Here is a 13,580-nt window from a genome sequence, read left to right as displayed (position 1 = left end):
CTCAGTACAAATTTTTCTTACTGTATAAACCCGGTTATGCACCCAGAGAAATTACAGGTCCCTACCTACCCCATGTCACTTCTAGTACTAGTGTCTTCTTTGTATCTGCTTAGACACCCCCAGACTACACTATTAATCCTTGTGTTAAGGAAATATAAAGAAACACAATGTAATCTGTGCGCCTTATGTTGTTGACTTCTGAGCAAAAGTGACTTAAAGGAGAAGTCCGGCCAAAATTATTTTTTTTATATGTTATTACTTATGGAAAGTTATACAATTTTCTAATGTACATTAATTATGGGAAATGCTCATATACTGCTATTTCCCTTAATTTAGTGTATCAGGAAGTGTTAGAATCCTCTCAGAACCAGTGATGTCACGATGAAGGGTGTAATTCCTATGGAGTGTCCAGCAGGGGGCGCTCTCTATATAGAAGTCAATAAGTACCATTGACTTCTATATATATAGTGCGCCCCTGCTGGACACTTCATAGGAATTACAGTGTATGTAATGTAATGTAATGTTATGCACTGTACTTTTGTGACTTCATGAATACAAGTATCCCATAAATGTATTCAATGAATACATTTGCTGGGCACCGAGCAGGGAGGGAGAGAGGTGCTATCTACCTCCCCCCTCCCTGCTCAGTGCTGGGAACATATACAAAGTACTACTCCCTCATTATCTGCAGAGTAGTACCTGTGCCATCCCTATCACCGCCCGCGCCGCCGCCGTTCACACAGGGGCTGCTTTTCATGCCCCCCGCTGCTCCCCCTCCTCCTCCCGGCTTCAAACTTACTATCGCGCCGCTGATTCCCTGCTGCCCGCGCTGCTCCTCACTACCCGGCCGGCCGCTGACTCCCTCCCACCCGCCCGTCTGCACGCCCCGTTCCTCACACTATCTGGCCGCCGCTCTCTGCTCTTGCATGCCCGCCCCCACCCCGGCCGGGAGCACGGCGCTACCTGGTGTCCCTGGCCGGGGTGGGGGCAGGCATGCAAGAGCAGAGAGCGGCGGCCAGATAGTGTGAGGAACGGGGCGTGCGGACAGGCGGGAGTTAGTGGCCGGCCGGGTAGTGAGGAGCGGCGCGGGCAGCAGGGAATCAGCGGCACAATAGTAAGTTTGAAGCCGGGAGGAGGAGGGGGAGCGGCGGGGGGCATGAAAAGCAGCCCCTGTGTGAACGGCGGTGGTGGTGGCGCGGGCGGTGATAGGGATAGCACAGGTACTACTCCCCCATTATCTGCAGATAATGGGAGAGTAGTACTTTGTATATGTTCCCAGCACCGAGCAGGGAGGGAGGGGGCAGGTAGATGGCACTTCTCTCCCTCCCTGCTCGGTGCCCTGCAAACCTATTCATTGAATACATTTATGGGATACTTTGGGGAGCAAGGACACTTGCTCCCCAAAGTATTCCATAAATGTATTCATGAAGTCACAAAAGTACAGTGCATAACATTACATTACATACACTGTAATTCCTATGGAGTGTCCAGCAGGGGCGCACTATATATAGAAGTCAATGGTACTCATTGACTTCTATATAGAGAGCGCCCCCTGCTGGACACTCCATAGGAATTACACCCTTTGTCGTGACGTCACTGGTTCTGAGAGAGTTCTAACACTTCCCGATACACTAAATTAAGGGAAATAGCAGTATATGAGCATTTCCCATAATTAATGTACATTAGCAAATTGTATAACTTTCCATAAGTAATAACATATATAAAAAATAATTTTGGCCGGACTTCTCCTTTTAATGACACTAAATCTATACAATGTTTCCAAAATGATTGTAACGTTAAAAGTCCACATATTTCTAATATTTGTCATTGCATGCTGTAGCTCAGAGAGTACACTTTGAGCCCTTGGCAATAAACATGGTTGTCCTTCTATAACCTCCCGGTATCACTCGTCACCCTATGAACAAATACAATTTATTGGATATTTTTGTTTTCGACAGAAATGTTTGCAGATCTCCTTGCGGCGCTGTCATATTAATTATTGTCACAGGATACTGTGCTAATGACCTCCGTGATTACTTCATCTCTTCTATTGTCTATGGAGCACACTCTTATTTTGGAGGATTGTTATCAGACCATTGATGGGGTCAATGGATCCTTGTTCTCTGCATATTATTATTATTGTGCATATTTTTGGTGTTTTGTAAAAAAAAAAATGCTTATTCCTTTATTGTATGTTGGGATTTTAACCCCAATGATCTGTAGATATCACAATTAACATTATACACCTAAAACACTGGATATGCTTTGTTCGCATTTTTTTTTTTTTTTTTTGCCCCTGGCGCTCCACTTTCTCCCTTTGGGGGTCTTGGAACTGTCTGTTGCTGTTACTGACAGCAGCTGATAAGTAAATTACAAATCTGCCTAGATTTCTGATACCAGTTAATCTGAATTTTTTTTTTCCAGTACCGCTTTAACAACAGTCCTGATTTTGGTGGGACAATTTAACAAAGCGAGCCACAATAGAGGGAGGGCTTATGTAAACCTGAGCCAACAACAATTATTACTTAGGGGTGTACATTAATGGCTGTGTATGGCAAATGTACACTGTTATACAAGCTGTACACTGACTCCCTTACAATGTATCACCAGTGTTGTCCCATGAAAAGATCTAATAAAGTATTTACTAAACTGACTTCTGTGGGATACTGTATATAGCAAGATAAGGGATAGCCCAACTTCCCACGGATGGCACTGCCACAGGTACCACACATGCCATCAGCTCTGATTTTGGTTCAGAAATCCTTTGAACGGGACCTCCATAACCAATGGGTTTCTGCAAACTTCCCATAGAAGGAGCATTCTCAATGACATAACTGGCCTAAATGTCCTGATTTCATACATTTAACTGTTGGCATGTATAGTGCATGAACAGGAGGCTGACACAAAATTATTATTTGAATGAAACCAGGGATTAGGTGTACCAGACCATGGCATGTTCTCCTTTTTGACTCTTCCAGTAAGAAAATGTGGATTGTGTGGTTTCTGTTACATGGACAGATAAACCAGAGGTACCATGTCCACTGGGGTGTTGTCACCTATATAACACTGTCAGTAACTCGGGTCCGAGTGCTGACAGATTCCCTTGAATTAATTATATACATCTGGCTAGTGCTACAGCTGGTGAAATTAATGGAATATGGGTTTATACAACTAGAACTAAACTCAATACATATCCAAGTTTTGCGCTACCCAATGGCTTTAGTGTACCAATACAAAATGATGCACCTCTGTACAACAATGTATAAACAAAATTTCTCTTTTAGACCTATCATGTTAAATATGTAGATTAAAGCTACAAAAACATGGCCACTTTCTTCCACAGACAGCACCACTCTTGTCTCCAGTTCAGATTTGGTTTGCAATTAAGCTTCATTCACTTCAATGGAACTGAGTTATAAAACCTACACCCAAACTGGAGACAACAGTGGTGCTGTGTCTGGAAGAAAGTGGCCATGTTTTTGAAGCTTGAAGACTTGAGACTTGTAGGAAGCTGGTGTATTTAATGGTCCTTCTCTCTATTTCAGTAAATTTTTAAAATAAAATGCTGTCAAATTAGATGTTGCAAAAAGTAATGAGTTGGTAAATATAGAAATAGTCTGTGAAAGGAATTGCTTCATTTTGTAGCGTGAAGCACAATTATGTTTGTGTGTTTGAAAATGTTATGCTAAGTGGCCCACATCTACACACCATTAGCATTTTACGTATTGTTCCCCCATGTTACAGTTCTGTGTATATTTTGGTGTAGGGACCTGATCAGTTCAATTACTGGGACTAGAGATTTGCTTGAATCTGTCATCAAATTCAGTTCAGATTTTTACAGGAGCAGGGACTTCTCTTTAAAAGACAGGAATCCATGTTCTTGTATAATAAGCATTGAGGCATACAACTATGACGCTTACCTCCTGGGGCTCCATAGTGGTTGGAATCTAGCATCAAAGTTTTTAACTTTATTTGCAGGCGATGTACAGACTAATGCTGATCTAGTTAAAAAAACGTAACTAATTTGCTTTGTTTGCCTAACAGTGCTTAAAGGGAAACTAAGGCTGGGTTCACACTGTTTTTTCTATCCATTTTTTTTTTCTTTCAAAAAACGAATGCATCCATTTTGATTCGTTTTTCCATTAAAAAGAAAAAACGATCAAAACTATTTTTTTTTAATCAGACACAAAAATGAGGTTAACAAACCGACAAAGAAACAACTGAACCTCAAACTTGTATCAACATAGAAAAATCTTTATTGTTTAAAAATACACATATAGATAAATAGACACAAGGAACAGGAAAACAGCAATGAACCACTACCGTAAAAAATGTTAAAAGAAACAACCATAACGAACATACAAGCAAGGGGTGATGCAGGTGGACCAAAGAAGGTGTAATGTGAATACAGAAGGGAAATAATGCCCTGTCTACTGAAATCAGAAAAACATATACACCTATATGTTAAGTCACAGTAATGAAAATCAGTGTATCACGCCAGAACGATATAGGTATATTACCAAGGTAACACTGGAGTAAGAATGTCCACCGGCAGCCCCCACCAGACGTACGTTTCGGCTATGCCTTCTTCAAAAGGGGTACTGGCTGATGGAAAGGCCCCAATATAAATACCCATACTGGCTAGATGGTAACCAATCCCTTTGTCCCTCAACAGGTGTGGTAGATAATTACCCGAATGTAGGACGCCACAGACGCGGTAATATCGCGTGTTGCCCAGTCCAGCGCCTGTCCAGCGCCCTATGCGTTTTTTTTAAATTATTTATTTATTTAAAAAAAAAAACGCATAGGGCCCACCCTATTTTTATAACCAGCTGGGTTAAAAACCAAACGACAGCAGCCTGGTAACACCAGGGTGGGAAGAGCCATTGGTTTAGGCCCTCCCCAGCCTAAATCTTACCAGCCTGCTGCCGCCCAGTCCAGGAGCGCCATTTTTGACGCTCCGGGACCACTGGCACCCGGCTCTTCCCAGTACCCCTGGTGGCATTGGGTACTGGGGTAATAATAGGGGGTTAGTGTTAGCCATTTTATACCGGCTAACACTAGGCCCCAACTTAGTAATGGATTCCGTCTATTAGATGGCTTCCACTACTAAGTCTATAAAGTAAAGAAATAAAGACAAGACACAAGTTAAAAATTTTTTTTAATTCAAATAAAAACACCCCCACACCCCTCATTGACCATTTTATAAAAAAAAAATAAAAAAAAACGCTGGTCATCGACGTAGTCCACGGAATCCGACGTAATCCCCAGGATACCGATATCTGAAAAACAAAAAGGGAGAAACACACAAAAAACACACAAACAGGAGCATAACACCCATCATTGTGAGCGGTGTTATGCTCCTTACAGTATGCAGCATCTTTACAGATTGCTGCTTACAGTCTGGCCCCCAAGGGGTTAAGGGAGGATGTATTGCATCCCCCTTAACCCCTTTGGGGCCAGACTGATGTCAGACTGCACCCACCCCAGCAAGGAAGGGGTTAACTGACCCCCCCTTCCTTGCTGGGAGGGGTGCAGTGCTGGGGAGGGGGTGGGGAGAGCTCTATACTCACCCCGATGTGTCCTCTTTGCTGGTCCGCAGCACAATGAAGTCACTGTACTGCGGACCCGCTAATTATATGTGCGCTCAGCCGATCAGCCAATCAGCTGAGCGCACATATAATTCTAAATGTTTCTTCTAATAATGCTATTGTGATAACATAATTAGAAGAAACATTTGATGTTTTCATTAAAGTAAAGTGATGATTAGTACAGAAAGCTTTTTTGCCGGCAATATGAATTAACGGCTTATGGAACTTCCTGTACTAATTAATATTTAATTAATAAAACACATTGTCGATGAAATAAATTCAGTTTCGTTGTTCAATAATTTAATTTTAACGAATCCATCATTGTGCAATTAAATATACTGTCAAAAAATAAATATATATATATATATATATATAAATATACATTTATTTATATATATATTTATTTTAACAGTATATTAAATTGCAAAATGATGGATTCGTTAGAATTAAATTATTGAACAACGAAAGGGACTTTATTACAAAGAAAATGTGTTTTATTAATTTAATTTATTAACTATTAGAGGCATCAGCATTCGGCATCATTGCCGGCTAGTTTTGAATTACTCCTTACGGACCGCCTGTCAATCCACGGCCGCGTTTCCAGCCGCAAACAATGGTCTTGTTCATTTTTTACAGGTCCGTTTACGATCGGGCCGTAGATTCATACATAGTGTGCACTGTGCAGCCGTATATCCTATACTTTCTAGCGTACGCATGAACCACCAAAAATACCGCCGCACAATTACAGCCGCAAATACAGCCGCACACTAACATAGTCTGAACCTGGCCCTAAAGTGCAAATATCTCAAAATGCAGCATTGAGCCAATAATCACATTGGAATACTCGAATACCACCGCCGCAACGGTTACATATAGTCCATATAGGCAAGATGTCATATATGACTGTTCTCAGTTTTTTTGTGATCAATGTATGAAGCAGGATACCGAGGACGTCCAGGAGAAACTGAAGACCACTTTATGAAGGACAAAGGTTACATAACACAATCTAAAATAAGGAATAGAAAAAACAAATAATTAATACATAATTAAATAGGAGACGAAGAAAAGTATAAAAACGCAGATAATACCACATAATAGATCATAAAAACAAAAAACCTGTTGCAAGGGCCAAACGTGGGCAGAGCGGTCAGATAAACGGTGCAAAACTCAAAGTCTCATTGAGGCCGTGAGGGGCAACAGTCTTAAAGGGAACCAATCACTGGAAAAAAGCATATAGAGCTTTTGAAATGTGCTGTTAGAGCACACAGCACACTTGCTACACGTGTTTCCATAGCCTCCGTGCCTTCGCGGTGTAAGCCGCAAAGTAACTTTATAAAACTGGCGCCCTCTATGCTAATTACCTGAGGTAGTCACCTGGGCGGTGTGCTGCTAGCAGGTAGTCACGGTCCCCTGGGCCTTCTTCCGCTGTTATCATGCCCCTCTGGGCGTGATTCAAATGGCAGAGTGGCTGTGGCATCACTCGGGAGCTCACCGTGCCCAACGTCGGCGCGCTTACGTACTGATGCCGGCCGCCGCCGCACATGCGCAGTGCAGCCGCTTCCATTCCGGTTGGACTGCGCCTGTGCAGAATAGCCTCGAACTCCGGCTAACAGGCTATTCGAGGCTATTCTGCACAGGCGCAGTACCGCCGGAATGGAAGCGGCTGCACTGCGCATGTGCGGCGGCATCAGAATGTCACAGCTACTCGGCCATTTGAATCACGCCCAGAGGGGCGTGATTACAGCGGTAGAACTCCCAGGGGACCGTGACTACCTGCTAGCTGAACACCGCCCAGGTGACTACCTCAGGTAATTAGCATACAGGGCGCCAGTTTTATAAAGTTACTTTGCGGCTTACACGGGGAAGGCACGGAGGCTATGGAAACACGTGTGGCAAGTGTGCTGTGTGCTCTAACAGCACATTTCAAAAGCTCTATATGTGTTTTTCCGGTGATTGGTTCCCTTTAAGTTTCCATATCCAACGGCTTTCACATTGGGCAAGACGTTTAGCATTGTTCCCGCCCCTGATGCTCACATTAATTTTGTCAATCCCTTTAACCTTAAAAACCAGTAGGGTCACAGCCATGAAATTGCCAAAAAATTTTGGCCACTGGTTTCAAGCCCTCTTGGTTGTCAGTCTCTCCTGCTCGCAGAATGTCCCTGACGTGCTCTCTAACTCTGATTTTGAGCTCTCTGGTCGTAAGTCCCACATATATCCTCCCGCACGGACATGTGGCGTGATACACCACCATTTTTGTGGAACACGTTATATGTTGTGTAATCCTGTAGATTTGTTCACCAGAGCTATCGCAGAATTCAACTGCCCTCAACATATTAGGGCAAGCGATGCAGAGGGCCTGAAACCAGTGGCCAAACTTTTTTGGCAATTTCATGGCTGTGACCCTACCGGTTTTTAAGGTTAAAGGGATTGAGAAAATTAATGTGAGCATCAGGGGCGGGAACAATGCTAAACGTCTTGCCCAATGTGAAAGCCGCTGGATATGGAAATTTAAGACTGTTGCCCCTCACGGCCTCAATGAGACTTTGAGTTTTGCACCGTTTATCTGACCGCTCTGCCCACGATTGGCCCTTGCAACAGGTTTTTTGTTTTTATGATCTATTATGTGGTATTATCCGCGTTTTTATACTTTTCTTCGTCTCCTATTTAATTATGTATTAATTATTTGTTTTTTCTATTCCTTATTTTAGACTGTGTTATGTAACCTTTGTCCTTCATAAAGTGGTCTTCAGTTTCTCCTGGACGTCCTCGGTATCCTGCTTTATACATTGATCACAAAAAAACTGAGAACAGTCATATATGACATCTTGCCTATATGGACTATACGTAACCGTTGCGGCGGTGGTATTCGAGTATTCCAATGTGATTATTGGCTCAATGCTGTATTTTGAGATATTTGCACTTTAGTACCGTATTGTGTAATATGGCCCTATCACAGTTCCAATATATTAGCACTATTATTTGACATTTATATTAGGCGTGTGTTTTATGTACAGCCAACCCCTCATTGAATTTCATCTCTGCACGTAAGCATCTTTATATAATTATTTCACACGGTTTTGTTCATAGCTAGCACTTTTGTTTTTTTGTGTGCACTTCACTTTACACGCGTGTTGCACTTGCACGGTCACCTTGTGTTTTCACCTTATCACTATTTAGACATAGTCATTTTATTTTCTATACTGGAGTATATTATGTTGTAGAATTATGACTTTTTGGTGTTCATAATCATGCATAGACATTCATCAATTGTACACAGTTTTATATATTATTATGTAATAGGCTGATTCATCATTTTTGTATTGATATTGTATATCTATTTATAATTTGCACAATATTACTCATATGGTATCATGGTGGTCACTTCACCCCCATAAAAGAATAACATTTTTAATATTATTTTAAATTTTATTTATATAATGTACATATTATCATCTTTATGAAATTCCATGACGGGTGGCTGTATTTTAATTAATTAGGCATTTGTATTTTTTGTAATTGATATAATCATGTAATATTTCTAATTCCATTAATGGTTTCTGCTAATTATCAATTTTTTTTATATGACATAGGTTCTTGGGCTCTGTATGCACTTGGCACCTTCCCTTTCATTATAAGGCAATTATGTGATGTGCAATATATGTAAGGTTCAATAGATTGCAGCAGCTATAGGCATTATTGTCCACTTGATGGCAGCAGTGCGCACGTATATCGTGCGGTACGTTACGTGCGTCCGCTCGTGACATCCTCACGTTGCGGCGCACGTGACGTGTCACGTGATTTCCACATATCACATGACGGGCGCCTCCTATGTTCTCGGGACGTGCGTCTGTGATATGTCCCTTTTTTGCACAGGGCACTGAGGATGAAGGTAATTTTCTGTTTCTGTGCTATTAGGAGTTTAATCCTTATTCTATTTGGATATTTTGTTGTACTGGGGGTGGAACTACTGCCCTTAGTGCACCAATCAGCCGCTGGCCAACCCCTAGTGCACCAAAACGCCTTAATAGCATAGGGTATAAACTCCTAATAGCACAGAAACAGCGCCAAGGATAAAGATCCTCAGTGCCACGTGCATGTGAACATGGCCTAATAAAACAAGATTACTCATACTTTTACATGCAACTGTAAATTATATTTTTAGAGAGATTTCAGGGTCCCTATTTATTCAACCTCTCTCCTTTGTTTTAATAGGATGGATTGGGCAACTTCTGTTTTCTAGTGTTTGCTGCAATTTGCCTGGCAGGCGGCCTCTATCTCTTTTTTGTGTTGCCAGAGACCAAGAACAAGACATTCAATGAAATCGACCAAGCGTTTGCAAAGATAAATAACATTTCTCCATGTGTAAAGGAACTTGAGGTGTATCCACCTGAGGAGAAGCCTGTGGAACAGTTAGAGAAGAACTTGCCCTATAGTGACCACAATGATCTGCAGATGGAGCACCTGGCCCAGGCATAACATGTGTGGAGCTGGTGGATAGAAGGCTGGGTTCTCATGTGGTTTCCATACATACCTCAAGCAGTTGGATACCGAGCTGATTTACATGTCAGTGCTGTATTGGCCGCTATGTGAACCCAGCCTAAAATGCATCACAAATAATCATCTGAACCCAATGTCTGACTGTCGTAAGAATAGTAGAGAATAGCAATGTCTACTAGTTGTGTAGAGCTGTACAGAACACTGAATTGTATTATTTCAATGGACTTTTTGCTGGACTGTAAATATCATGCAATTGACATATGATCTATGCTATAAACGTTATTCATTTCTTGTAAATGGGGAAAACAAAGTAAGTAATGTCCATTTTGTTAATCATGTAAAATTTAAAACGATGGGGGACATATATTAAGAATGGTGTGCATGTGCGAGAAGTTGTTGCTTGTTTGATGGAATTTTGACTTTGATTTGATCATTTGCAAATCGTTCGCATGTAAAAAGACGTTGCAGTAGCGATGACAGGACAACCGTAAGAACGATCATAAGTAATGATCATCGTTCCATGTAATTGGGTGAACAATTTCAGGTTGTTCGCCATAGCGGTCGTTTGAGATCGTTTATCGTTGAAAAATCGCTTCGTGGAATAGTACTCTAAGTCTAAACATAGATGCAAGTGCTTGTCAGGGGTGCTTGCAGTTAAAGAAACATTTTCAACGGGGTCCCCTGATGCGGTGGGCTTCAGTGGTAGTTACACCCCTGCCTGTGGGTATCCCTAAGCAAAGTCAAAACCCTTGTATAGAGAATAAAGAGAGACCACTTAGACTCTAAGCTTTAGCCCAATGTCAAATCCTTGTCAAAGCAAGTAAGAAGATTCATTACAGGTCAACCTCATGTCACAGTGCATTTTCCCAAAAGTTCAGTGTATTGTACAAAACTTCATTGATGAATATGTATATAGATATATAATGTCTGTAACTTGGAAATTCTAATTTAATTCTGTTAAGATTTGAGTGTTCATTCAGTTTTGTGTTAACTTCATAAGGTAACTCTAAGTCTAGACTCTATTACTTATCACCTATGCACAGGATATTGGACAGATATAAGTTAGTGGGGGGGGGGGGGGTGACCTCTGGGCCCCCTGGGAATCTCAAGAGCGACGCTCCAACCACTTTGTTTTGAATGGAGCTGCGAGTTGATGTGTAACCCGCAGCTCCAATTATTCTCTATGGGGCTGCCGGAGACAACCGAGTACAGCACTCAACTTGTAACTTGGAATTTTGAGTCGGACATACTTGGTGGAAAGCCAAATATTGTCACCAAGAGCAAATATTGTCACCAAGAGCAAAGGCCTTCATCCGACCGGTAGCAAAAATGAGAGATTGTTGAGTCTGTTCCCAGATGGACCTAAAGTCTGTTACCAGTTTGTCCACAGCTGGTACCTCAGGTGATGAAGGTAGAGATAATAGAGGACGAGGGTGTTGACCATAGACAATGTAGAATGGTGACTTGCCATTGAAAATTGAGTCCAGATGGTTATAAGAGAACTCGGCCCAGGGAAGTAGTTTGAACCAGTTGTCTTGACGTGAGGATACAAAATGCCGGAGATAATATCCCAGGACCTGATTGACCCTCCCATTGGTCTCAGGATGATAAATCTGCTCCCTCTGACCTCCTCCCTCCCCCCGGAGCCACGCGAGCGATCACACAGATCCGGGGTGTTACCATAGCAACCCAGAAGATGCTTAATGCGTCTGGACTGCTATGGTTAGAACAATCAGGCCCCTGCACTGAGGCAGGGGTCTGATCGTTTGAATGAACTGTTTAAATGACCTTCAGGTCGCTACCACTGGCTTGACTTGTAAGCGGTGGTGGTGAGGTGTAGCTGGAGACAATTAGGCAGATAGGCTGGAACTCAGCAGTAGGCTAGGCAGGAACAGATACAGCAGTCAGATGGCAGGAACCAGGAATGGCTGGAACCACTGGGCAGGATACACAGGCGGGAAAATACGGACAGGATACACGAGCAGGATACACGGGCAAGATACAAGAAAGCTGGACCACACACTAATGGGAAGCATGTAGAGGCTCCAACAGGGAATGTGAGGACAGGTGCAGCTTGAGGCTGGGTTCATACTATGTATATTTGAGGCTGTATTTGGTCCTCATGTCAGGTCCTCATAGCAACCAAAACCAGTAGTGGATTGAAAACACAGAAAGGCTCTGTCCACACAATGTTGAAATTGAGTGGATGGCCGCCATATAACGGTAAATAACTTCCATTATTTCAATACAACAGCCGTTGTTTTAAAATAACAGCACATATTTGCCATTAAATGACGGCCATCCACTCAATTTCAACATTGTGTGAACAGAGCCTTTCTGCGTTTTTAATCCACTTCTTGTTTTGGATGCTATACAGCCTCAAACATACAGCCTCAAATATACGTAGTGTCTACATAGCCTTATAGGCAGTGATTAGTAATGCACTGGCCCTTTAAGTTTAAGCACAGCCGGCGCGCGCGCTCTCTAGGAGACGGGGGCTCACACGCCGGACCATGCAGGAGGAGGAGCAGACTGGTGACGTCCGGGACCATGTTCAGCCAGGGGAACAAGCCCGGCTGCCGACAGGGAAGACAGCGCGGCCACGGGAAGAGGTACGTTCCGCAGCCACGGCTGTTACCCATATTTTTGGTATCACCGCGTCCGCAATGACCCTGTCTATTAACCTGTTACATTAATTATACTGCCCGATAAACGCTGCAAAAAATAAATGAAAAACTAAACAAAATGACAATTTTTTGTTAATCCCACCCCCTAAAAAAATATAGATAAAAGCTATCAAAACATTTACCCAAAAGGTGTACCACTAAAAACGTCAGCTTATGCCGCAAATAATAAGCCCTCACATAACTCCATTGGCGAAAAAATAAAAATATTACTGCTCTTAGAATATGCAAGACAAAAACAGTATGTATAGTATAAATGCCATAAACTATAACAAAAGCTATATAAAATGGATATCACCGTAATCGTACTGACCTGACGAATAAAGATAACATGTCATATGTGACGTATAGTAAACGGCGTACAAAAAAATGATAAAAAACAGCTGCTAAATTGTGTTTTTTTTTTATTCGTACCACCTCATAAAAAATGAAATAATCATTAGGGTGTCACGTGTCCCCCAAAATGTTACCAATGGAAACGCCAACTTGTCTTACACAAATATTTTGGTACCGCAAGGCCTCTGTGACATGGTAAAATGGCTAAAATAAAAACTGAAATAAAAAAGGCTCCAAAATTCACAAGGCCTCTGTCATGTCTGTGGCTTGTGTGAGTCAGGTGATGCACTGTGGCCACATATGGGGGATTTCTAGAAACACTGGAATAAGGGGAATAAATAGTGAGTGTTATTTCTCAGTTAGTGTTTGCTGTGTAAGAGGAAAAATGTGGATTAAAATTGAATATTTGCCAAAAAAAGGACATTTTTTAATTTTTCCTCCAACTTGCCTCAATTTCTGAGAAGCACCTAAA

General features: G+C 42.0%; 1 protein-coding gene across 2 annotated transcripts in view; it reads left to right on the top strand.

The window, feature by feature from the left end:
• Positions 1 to 10,385, top strand: part of LOC138797362 (solute carrier family 2, facilitated glucose transporter member 9-like) — a 111,240-nt gene extending 100,855 nt beyond the window's left edge. For both annotated transcript variants that reach the window (XM_069977407.1, XM_069977408.1), the window contains one exon: positions 9,804 to 10,385. In XM_069977407.1, coding sequence (XP_069833508.1) covers positions 9,804 to 10,067 — 264 coding nt within the window. In that variant the 3' untranslated portion in view covers positions 10,068 to 10,385. The remainder of the gene's footprint in view (positions 1 to 9,803) is intronic.
• The last annotated feature ends 3,195 nt before the right edge of the window (positions 10,386 to 13,580 follow it).

This window comes from Dendropsophus ebraccatus, chromosome 7 (assembly GCF_027789765.1).
Source record: "Dendropsophus ebraccatus isolate aDenEbr1 chromosome 7, aDenEbr1.pat, whole genome shotgun sequence".
Taxonomy (NCBI): domain Eukaryota; kingdom Metazoa; phylum Chordata; class Amphibia; order Anura; family Hylidae; genus Dendropsophus; species Dendropsophus ebraccatus.
Note: the sequence above shows the minus strand (reverse complement) of the source record. Positions and strands in the feature narration are given on the sequence as shown.